Source organism: Quercus suber, unplaced genomic scaffold, assembly GCF_002906115.3.
Source record: "Quercus suber isolate HL8 unplaced genomic scaffold, Cork oak 2.0 scaffold_179, whole genome shotgun sequence".
Lineage (NCBI taxonomy): Eukaryota > Viridiplantae > Streptophyta > Magnoliopsida > Fagales > Fagaceae > Quercus > Quercus suber.
Genome location: NW_027069638.1, coordinates 672240 through 683568, shown reverse-complemented (window position 1 = coordinate 683568; position 11329 = coordinate 672240). Strand labels below are relative to the sequence as shown.

Here is an 11329-nt window from a genome sequence, read left to right as displayed (position 1 = left end):
CTAAGTTCAAGAGGAAGTGGAATAACTTTTAACTGTCAAGTCGTATAATGCATGTCTATCCTTTACATCGACATAGAAATTGTTAAAAAATCTAAAATATCTAGTATAGATTGTGATATGGAAAAAATCTAAAATATCTAGTATTGATTGTGATATGGAATTGCAAGGAAGTAATTTTGTATGTCAAATAGCTAGACTTGTCCCGCGTGTAGAAAGAGTATTTAAATTTTCTGTGAGCATATAAGTAACACACATCAACAAATAAATTTTAGAAGGATTAGGTTAAGTTGGATCTAGTGCTCTTATGCACTAGATCTATTAAGATATAAATATGTGACAATTATATGACACATATTCAAATCCTAATAGGTCCAATGCACAAAAGCACTGGACCCAAGTTGGTTCTAAAAGAATATATAAACATGTGGTACTAAAACATGCATATATGTATACCATGTGATGCACTTGGCATTCGTGTGTAATCAAGGTCGTATGATTTTTTTATTATTAAAATAAGATAAGATACAGTAGATCAAAATATGTAAAAGTTATTTTTTATTATATAGAAATATATAATTTTTAAAAGATCTTTAAAGTGAGGTCATAAATTAACAAAATACATTATGAAAAATCATTATTTTTAAAAGGTCCCCGCTCAAATGAAGGCCAAAGAATAATGATGTTTCAATTGTTACTCTTTGTCTTTCTATATATTAGGGGTTTGAAATAGATTGGGTGCAATTTTTATTTTTCTTTCATTGTTCTAGTCAAAACACACAATTCTATAATAAATTATTTTATAATGAAACTTCAGAAATATTGTCTATCGAATGTGACTTTGTTGTATCCTATAGGTGAATTGCCTATTATTTGGCAACGAACTCTTTTCGAGTTATGAGAATATTTTTTCTCAAAATATGGACAAATGGAAGTTTAACTCCTAAAGAAGCACTTAATAAAGCCTCAGATAATTTTATTAAGTTATTTATTCTCTTTTTTACATGTATTGTCCCTTGTAAATAGTTTGATGCACTCTCTCCTCTCAACCCTTCGACCGAAATGTAACAAAATAAAAGAAAGTCCATGGGCCCATTGTTTCCACCCAATAGGAACTATGAGATCTAGTTAGGAACAAGGAATTCTATAATAAATTATTTTATAATGAAACTTCAGAAATATTGTCTACCGAATGTGACTTTGTTGTATCCTATAGGTGAATTGCCTATTATTTGGCAAAGAACTCTTTTCGAGTTATGAGAATATTTTTTCTCGAAATATGAAAATATGGACAAATGGAAGTTTAACTCCTAAAGAAGCACTTAATAAAGCCTCAGATAATTTTATTAAGTTATTTATTCTCTTTTTTACATGTATTGTCCCTTGCAAATAGTTTGATGCACTCTCTCCTCTCAACCCTTCGACCGAAATGTAACAAAATAAAAGAAAGTCCATGGGCCCATTGTTTCCACCCAATAGGAACTATGAAATTTAGTTAGAAACAGGGAATTCAATACCGTACCGAAAATTGTATCGGTTTTGCTAATACCACTTGTTAAGAACCTAGTGGTTCCTAATGGAGATGAATAAGAATTGTAGGGGAATTGACTTAATTCAATGTAGTCACCTTCCATAGAGAAATATTGAGAGAGAGAGAGAGAGAGAAGAAATGCACTAAGTAATCAATTGGTTTATTCTTCAATGAATAGAAATTTGATTACAAGTAGGTACTTATAGAATCATATAACTATTTAATTGGCCCACATGGCCTTATCCTAATGGTTCTATTATTCTCCATGTGCATTAATAATTCAAACATATGTTAAATGTGATTAACATGATTAGAATTGTAACTAACTAACCACTAAATAACTAAATGCAATATTACAACAATTATTATCTATATACCTATGGTGGTTCTTAATAGATTACCCCAAAGATGCATTCAACATCCAATGGTTGCAGACCAACCATAGATAAAGCAAATCTCAATTTTCATTTCCTTTGTGATGGACTTGGAAGGGGGAGACGCACAAAGTATTCACTTGGAATCATGTTTTTTTAGGCCTATTATGGATATACAATGTAAATTTGGTAGTAATATTCTATTTCAATCAGAATATGCGTTAGCTTATCACTTACTTGCCTCAAAGTCTAAAACCAGTAATATTTTTCTAAATTTCTATTCATTTTATATTTTGCATAAAAATTTAAGAAACTAAACATACAAGTTGGAAAAAGAAAAAGAAAAAAAGAAATCATCACCGATAGCTCCTATTGGCCAAGCCACAAGAAATCACCAACATCTTCAAAACCACCCAAAATTTACAAAACTTACAACTGCCAACAAATTCATCCCAGTTTCAACATATTCAATCTTATTGCCAGTTTAGCACTAATCTGGTCAAGCCATAAACAACTTAATCTCATCTCCACTAAACTGCCCAATTTTATCAATAATATAACAAACGGCACTAATTAACCCACAACTTTAATAGCAGTAAATTTCAGTGGGCAAGGAGTAGGCGGAGGAAGTTATGATAGGTAAGACTAATAGAAGAAGAATAGGAGAGGGTGGGAGGACTCAGACAAGTGACAAGTGACAAGAGAAAGAAAGAAAAAGGGAGAAAATGTACTTACCATATTGAAATTAATACCTAAATCAAACTGTATGGGATTCCCCAAATTGAAAAAAATTCCAATGGGTCAACCAAATAGAACCACAAAATACAATTGCTTTCCCAAGTTGACAAATTCTAAATAGACAGAGTTCTCTTCTAAACTATTGAAGGAAAGTTCTTCCAACCTTTTAGCTAAAAACTTAAAAATTTATCGATTACTTTGAGTCATGTGACCAACTTAAGGTGAGTTTAGTTCAACCTTTTGAAACTTTTTTAAAAAAAGTGATGGGTCAAAAAATATGATTTGGAATTACTGTCCAAGGGTCCATTACGTTAACCCAAAAAATTACATTTACTAATGGTCAAAGACTCAAAAAGAACCATTTGAAAATTTTACTAAACACAAAAAAAAATTATGTTTGATATTGCAATTGTGATTTTTGGCCCAAACGGGCACTTAATAGTCATGGGAGTCCTCCAAAGTACAAAGTGGCTTGGAGGATTTTTTTTTTTTTTCCCCATCCCATTGCACGACGACTTATAATTAAAGTAATTTATATGTATTATTTAAAAAAATTATATCACTTCATTAATTACGTCATGTAACGTAAAATACACTTGCAGTGTGTTTGGATGACATGATTTGAGCACAAGAATTTGGATTTAGATGATTAAAATCCGAATACCTTGTTTGAATAATTTAAAAAAAAAAAAAATCAAGGATTTGGATTTAGTAAATCCGCCAAAGATTGAATTTGAAATAACTTATAAACTCATAAAATTTTAGAAATTCATATAACATTATGACACACTTAAATATTTATAGATTTGGAATTAAAGTATTTCAAATCTATTACTTTAAAATTCAAATCTAAATTCATGTATCCAAATGCAACCTTAGATAATTTTATCAATTGCCACATGACAATTTCCTCTAAATCGATTTGGATGTTTTGTATAATTTAACACGTGAATGATTTCTTTTTCTTTTTTTTTTTTTGGATGATCACACGGGAATGATATAATGAAAGTGAGTTTGGACTTTGGAGGAAAACTGTCTACTCCAAATGGGCCTGATTCAAAGGAGTAGAACCACCAATGGTTCCCAAAGTAAAATACGTCTTAACTCTATACCCTCTTTGGTAATTTCCTTCTCTTCCTTTCGCTCAAAATCCCTCCCGGGAAATCCAAAACCAAAAACCCCCCCATTTCCCGCCAAATCCCCGAACACACCCCCACATAACCCCCAACTCCAAAAATCAAATCCACAAATTCCCACCCACCCAGCCAAGCCAAGCCAAACCCATTTCCAAAGCCGCCATGAAAGTCCGGTCAGTGAAGCTCAGGGAGGCCCACAAGGCCGCCTCCTCCAGCAATGGCCGTGGCGGCGGCTCCTTCTGCTCCGTGGTGTGGGACCAGCAAGCACATCACCTCGTCACTGCCTCCTCTTCCGATCCTTCCATCTCCATCCACGACCCTCTTCTTCAGTCAAGCGCTCCCAGGATTCTCCGCCACCACCGCGACGGCGTCACCGCCATCGCCATTAGCCCCAACTCCACTTGCCTCGCTTCTGGATCCATCGATCACTCCGTCAAGCTCTACAAGTTTCCCGGTATTCTAATCTCTGTTTCTCCGTTTCTTTTGTTGAGTATGAAGTTTGTGGAATTTTGATGTTGGGATTTAAAAAAAAAAAAAAAAAAAGGAAAATTGGGTTTGATTTGTGTTTTTAGCTTGATGGGTTTTCTTTCCAGGTGTCATTTATCGATTCAGTTGCTAGATTCGCATGGTAATTATTTTGTGCTCTGTTGGGATTCTCTGAAGAATCAACTTGATGTGTGAAATGTTTTAATTTTTGTTGGAATGCTGGTCTGCTCGTATAGATCTGTGTGAAATGTTGAAAATTTAAGTCTATGGTACTCTTGATGGAATGTGTGAAATGATTTTGTGTTTTGAAAAGTAGGTTTTGATGTTTTACTCTGTATGTCTGGAGCGTGACAATTGCCGGATTTGGTTTTGGTTTGCTAGAAATTAGGTATAGTTGGAACTCTTGTTTGAGTTTCTTCATTTTAACTCTTAATTGCGCATCTTATTTGATTACCTGGTAATGCTTATTGGGAACATACCTAAACTCTCTCGCTGTGCAAAATCACTCAGCTGCGTCTAATCATCTTAAAGTTTAATTTTGTTCGGTTTATGTAGTTTGATTAATTTTGCTAGACTTTTCTTTTTTGGGTTCTTATCAGGTGGAGAGTTTGAGACTAATATTACGAGATTCACATTGCCAATACGTGCCCTTGCATTTAATAGATCAGGGAGCATGTTGGCAGCTGCGGGTGATGATGAGGGGATTAAGCTGATAAACACAATTGATGGCTCAATTGCAAGGGTTCTCAAAGGACATAAAGGGCCTGTAACTGGCTTAGCTTTTGATCCCAAGAGTGAATACTTGGCATCTGTTGATTCAACTGGGACTGTCATATTTTGGGAGCTTCAGTCTGGAGTAGCATTGCACACTCTTAAAGGCGTAGCTCCTGACATTGGTTTAGACCTTTCCGTCATGAATGTGATTAGCTGGAGTCCTGATGGGGAGACCTTAGCTGTCCCGGGTTTGAGAAATGATGTGGTGATGTACGATAGAGATACAGCTGAGAAGCTGTTTACATTGAGAGGTGATCACATACAACCTATTTGTTTCTTGTCTTGGTCACCCAACGGTAAATACTTGGCTACCTCTGGTTTAGATAGGCAGGTTCTTATCTGGGATGTTGATCGGAAGCAGGATATTGACAGGCAGAAATTTGATGATAAAATATGTTGCATGGCATGGAAGCCAATTGGCAATGCACTGGCTATTGTTGATGTTATGGGAAAGTATGGCATATGGGAATCAGTTGTTCCTTCGTCAATGAAATCTCCTACCGAGGATGTTCCAAATTTAAATTCAAAGAATAGTAATGGGCTCCTTTTTTTTGATGAAGAGGAAGAAGATCTTAGTGCCTCTGGTAGTCTAAGTGATCTTGGTGAAGGTAGCCATGGTGAATCTGAGCCTCCAAGCAGAAAAAGGCTACGCAAACCATCTGCATATGAGGAAAATTTGGAGGAGAATGGTAATGATGAATGGAGCTTGCGCCCAAAGGTTGAATCCCGTAAGAAAGCGAATCGTATTGAGAAGGAAAGCTTGAATAACAGGAATGAGGGTTTAAGAAGCATAACATCTGCTAGGCCGAAAATGCAGGAGTCATTTCAGCCAGGTGCTACTCCTGTGCAGCCTGGAAAAAGGAGTTTTTTGTGCTACAACATGGTTGGAAGTATAACCACAATTGAGCATGATGGATACTCCCATATAGAGGTAATCCATTCCTTTTGTTAATTTATTATCAGTTTCTAGTCTTTCTCTTTTCCTTTCTTTTTTGTTCTTTTTTGCAGTCAAACTTTTATTAAGAATCATGCCTTGGTCAGGGGAGGCTGTGTTATGTACTAATAGTTCATGGATACAGATAGACTTTCATGACACTGGTAGTGGTCCCCGAGTTCCGTCAATGACTGATCATTTTGGCTTTACAATGGCTGCATTAAATGAAAATGGAAGTGTTTTTGCTAACCCTTGCAAGGGTGAGAAGAGCATGAGTACTCTTATGTATCGCCCATTCAGTACTTGGGCAAACAATAGTGAGGTACAATCATTTACCTTTATTAGTGTTCATACTTTATGTTGTAATTTAGACATGCACATTCTTGCCCCTGCCAATGTTTAATTGTCTGTGCACAATGAATATGAATTTTCTGTGTGCTGATTTTGGATGTTTAATGCAAACCCAGTGGTCTATGCGATTAGAAGGGGAAGAAGTGAAGGCTGTGGCACTTGGTACTGCCTGGGTGGCTGCAATTACGAGTTTTAATTTTCTTCGTATCTTTTCTGAGAGTGGTTTGCAGGTGTGTTAACCTTCTTTGTTCATCTTTTGTTTTTGGGTTGGGGGTGTGGTTAGAATTGTTTGGTTTTTAATCATGGAATCATGAATTTATGCTTTCACTTTGCAGTGTGTTCATTTTAAGAATTATCTTTTGACAAAATATGTTATTTGCATATCTGAGAGTGGTGCAACTGTGATAGTTAATCTATTAACTTCTGAATTAGTTTTTATAATTTATAATTTCTGATATAAAAAAGTAAAATTAGGAGGGTCATTAATTTGCTGGAAACAAAGAGTGAAGCAATAGCAACAACGATAAAATGGTGTAATAATTTGCTGGAAAGAAAGGGTGCAACAATAGCACCAATGATAGAATGGTGTAATTTTCCTGTCTAAGGTAGGGAGGACAACACGTTTAAGCAGCTCCAAGTAGGTAGGAGGTGGTACCTTGTGTAACAGGTATATGCAACAACACTCACATGTATGTGGGACACACGTTGCATATGCCTGTTGAATAAGATACTTTTTGTAGGAAGAGGGAAGAAAACCTTATAATTGGTTGTAGTAACCTTCTAACTCAAAAGAGCAACACAGTTAGAGAAACTTGCATTCATTGGAATTCATCTAAACTTATCTTCCATTGACAAAATTATAAAATGAATACTAGTTCTTCAGATAATTGTGGCTTTCCTACTGTTAATTAATTTCAAATCATGGATGAAAAATTTCATGGATACATTTATTTATTTATTTTTTTGCAATTGTAGGACTTTAAATGATGGCTGGACAGTTGCATTGTATTAAAAAAAAGACAAAGAATGATTGCTTGTAGGGAATAGGGCTTTTACAATTATGGTGAGAATGATATGTATTGTTTGTTTCATGCTGCTGAAAAACAAAAGGGAAAATCTGTGTTCTCATATTTAGCTGTGATTCTGAATGAGGAAACTGAACATATTGAAACAATTCCTTAATGGGCTCTGTGCTTCCTGAATGTATGATTTAACATGAATACTAATTATAAAAAATAAAAAAAGAAAAAAAGAAAAAAAAGGAGATTTCATATGAATACTAATATATAACCGTCTTTTATTTAAAAATTTTCTAAAATTTTGATAATATTTTGTCTGTGCCATCTGTTTCATTGAATGCAATTTGCTGCGGAGACATATTCTCTCCCTTAACAGGCCAGCATTTTTCTAAAATTTTGATAATATTTTTTCTGTTCCATCTGTTTCACCGAACGCAATTTGTTGCAGAGACATATTCTCTCCCTTAATGGGCCAGTGGTTACCGCATCAGGCTTCAAGGATGAACTTGCAATTGTCACTCATGCTTGTGACTGTCTTCCCTCAAATGATCAGGTCTTGTTTCGACTTTCCGTTCTTTTTTCCAGGGTGATGATGGGTCCAAGGCTCAACCCTGGATTTATCTTTGTATATATTAGAACAATTTCATTTACAAAATCCATAACCAATAATCCTGGAGTCCATGGTGATATTGGTTTTCAAAGTCTTCTGGATAAAATAACCATCTGCTGGCTGAAGACTGTGAGGGTTGATTGTTTGAATTTATATCATAATATTTGCTACTCGCTCTTATGAAATGTAAACCCTTTTGTAACTTGCAGATGTTGGAGTTTACAGTATTCAACATATCTACTGGAACCCAGTCTCTCAAAGGACGTCTTCCATTAACCCCTGGTTCACATCTAGCATGGTTTGGGTTTAGTGAAGAAGGCCAATTAAGCTCCTATGATTCTAAGGTAGTCTCAGCTCTTTTCTGAAGTGATATAACTTCTACATCCTGCAGGTTGCTTCTTGATGTTAAATCTGAGTTTGTAAATTTGTAGGGTGTGCTGAGAGTGTATACCAGCCAATATGGCGGCAGTTGGCTCCCACTCTTCAGGTTCAAGTTTATTCTAAGAATATAGAATTGTTCTCTAAATAAATTTTTTCTCTTATACGTTACAACCTCCTTGCCCAGAACGTTCTTTAATAAAGATCTGCTATGCAGTGCTAGTAAAGAGAAGTCGGATGAAAACTATTGGGTGGTTGGGTTGAACGCAAGCAAGCTGTTTTGTATTGTTTGTAAAAAACCAGACTTATTCCCACAGGTAGGATAGCTCATGACTTCTATTTCTGCTTTATATTTTTTTCAATTATTGCTTGACTTTCTCCCTCTTTTTAGGTGATGCCCAAACCAGTTCTCACCTTGCTAAATCTTTCATTTCCTGTGGCATCCTCGGACCTTGGAGCTGAAGCTCTTGAGAATGAGTTTATACTAAACAACATGCATCTCTTACAGGTTGGTCCTTTCTCCTCCTTCGTACTTAACAGCCTACTTTCATAAATTTGTATGAACTATCAGCTAGCCAGTTTTAATTGTTAATTTGATTAATGTGTTGTAATTGAGAACATTACTGTTTGCTTAATATTCTGGATGATTGGGTTGCTTCAATTTTTTCTCTATACAAAAGGTTATGAAAAATCTTCCATTAATTCTGTTCAGAGGCTGAGGCTTTTAGAATTATGTTTCTCTCAGATTCAAAAGAGAATGGAAGAAATGGCTGGTGCTGGGTTGGACACAACTTCACTTGATGATGAGGCTTTCAATACTGAAGCAGCTCAAGATAGGTGCATCTTGCGGCTTATTGCATCCTGCTGCAATGGTGAGTCATATTATTATTATTATCTCCTACCCTCTTTTCCCATTTGTCTAATATATATTCTAAAAAATGAAGAAATTGAATGATCCTAATCGTAATTGTGGTGGTATCAGGTGATAAGCTTGTGAGGGCTATTGAACTTGTGAAGCTTTTATCATTGGAAAAATCTGTGAAGGGTGCAATCAAGCTTGTTACTGCACTGAAGCTTCCTAACTTGGCTGAACGGTTCAATAGTGTGTTGGAGGTAAGCCTTCGTTGTCCAAAGAGGGGTGTACAACTTTTCACTAGTCAATCAAATTGGACACAATCTGTTTTCATCTTCACTTTGTCTTATGCCTCTATGTTTTTAACAGGAAAGATTGATTAATGAAGCTACAGGGATGAAGCAAACCACTCGCCCAAGCTCAAGTGGTGATGCACCTGTCGTGGCTAATGTTTCAGTCAGCAAGAGCTTAGTTTCTTCTGAAACAAGTAAAACATCAGAAACTGTAATATCATCATCTTCACCAAAATTGACTGCTCCTCTGTTTACTAAGAAGGCCAAATCACAAGAGGGTGCTAAAGGTGGAATAAAGAAAACAGAACAGAACCAAACTACATTACTAGATGACATTGACAAGGAACAGAAGGTGGATGAGGTAAAAAATGCAGGGGAAGCAAGGAAGATAGGAGAAATGTCTCAGATACAAACAGATCGCCCATCTAATCAATTTATAAAGTCATCAAACAAGCAGGAGGTAAAGAAAGTAGGGGAGAATCAAGTACAATCTCATCGTCCCTCAAATCCATTTCTAAAGTCATCTGTCAAGTGAAGTCCTTTCTGTTTGATCCTTCCAATTAATATCAGGAAGACAGCAGGGACAAGTAAATGATAAAGATCAAATCATGTAATCTGCCTTAACCCCAGCTGAGATGGCCTAAACCAGCATTCTGTCTTCCATTCTATCTATGGGTCACCATGCATTGAGGAAAATTTGATCTACATTTCTGAGGCACAATAAAATGAGGTACAATGGAATGTGTTCTTCTGTAATTATGTACTTGAGAAGCATAGGGGCTTCATTCTTGTCTCTAAATCTCTGCTCCTCTCACAATGCATGGTTGCATTGTATGTTTGTATCACAGCAAGCAACCACATTGTATATCAATTGTAATGTTAGTGTCATTCAGTTTTGAACTGTTCTCTGTAGCAACTGATAGTTTATAAAAACTGAGAAACTTGATACAAATTAAGTGATCAGATGGTTGTGAAGAAGCTGGCAAGAATAGCCATAGCCCCTTGGCCTAAGTTTCCGGCCAAATACCTTAACCTCCTTGATTTACCAAGGAGTGAAAAATGAAGAGGAAACTATACTAGAGCCTAGAGGAACATTATGTTGTGGCACCTTTCATTTGAGGTCTCACTCCCTAAGTATTTGCAATCTAGTAATCTATCTCAATTATCAACACCCTCGATCGAAATGATTATTCTTATAAAATGTATACATTTTTCCCATTTTAGGAAGCAGTATCATCTTATTGATTAGTTGTTGGAAGATCAATGAGATTTTTTTAAAAACAACTTTTAGGATTGATTGGATGATGTGCACGTTTGGGACTGAAGAACATTATCCCCAATGAAGATTAAATGAAATAGAAGTGTTATTCTGAAACTAATGAAGTAAAAAAAAAAAATATTTTGGATCAATGATTAGGAAGAGAAGTGTCATCTTTCTTTCACTAAACAAGAAATGAATGCCTTTCGAACATTTTCCAAAGTGATCCTCCTATCATGACTTGTCTTCTAGTTTTTATTTTTTTATATTTTTGCCAATAGACTTGTCTTTTAGTTCAACCTTTTTATTAGTATTATACTGTTATCGAAAGCGTGGCCCCATATTTTATTTTGTGGTTTCGTGGAAGCCACCTCAGAGGGCAGTGGGACCTATAGTGGAAGTCAGTGAGAGAGGGTAGTTGACACTTGACACTTGTGGGTTGTGGGAATTGAGAATGACAAAAGAATCATAATTTTTTGTCTTTGCCGTAGTTCGAAGCATCCTCTTTCTTTTCGCAAAATTTTCAAAATAATATCATTCTCTAATAATTTATTGAATTAGTACTATTTTTAAAAGTTATTTAGAAAACTAGTTTTT

The 11329-nt window shown here is 35.5% G+C and overlaps 1 protein-coding gene across 1 annotated transcript; it reads left to right on the top strand.

The window, feature by feature from the left end:
• Positions 1-3818: 3818 nt before the first annotated feature.
• Positions 3819-10437, top strand: LOC112010612 (protein ENHANCER OF LHP1 1). Its single transcript, XM_024042961.2, has 12 exons — positions 3819-4230; positions 4862-5967; positions 6116-6292; positions 6438-6551; positions 7789-7893; positions 8160-8294; positions 8382-8437; positions 8546-8645; positions 8720-8836; positions 9074-9200; positions 9311-9441; positions 9551-10437. The coding sequence occupies exons 1-12, from the start codon at positions 3939-3941 to the stop codon at positions 10007-10009; spliced, it is 2919 nt and encodes a 972-aa protein (XP_023898729.2). The 5' UTR covers positions 3819-3938; the 3' UTR covers positions 10010-10437.
• Positions 10438-11329: the final 892 nt, after the last annotated feature.

Coding starts and splice junctions, on each gene's coding strand:
- LOC112010612 (XM_024042961.2), top strand. CDS start 3,939: ATGAAAGTCCGGTCAGTGAAGCTCAGGGAGGCCCACAAGGCCGCCTCC. Junction 8,295..8,381: donor TAAGCTCCTATGATTCTAAG/GTAGTCTCAGCT, acceptor GTAAATTTGTAG/GGTGTGCTGAGAGTGTATAC. Junction 8,438..8,545: donor AGTTGGCTCCCACTCTTCAG/GTTCAAGTTTAT, acceptor TCTGCTATGCAG/TGCTAGTAAAGAGAAGTCGG.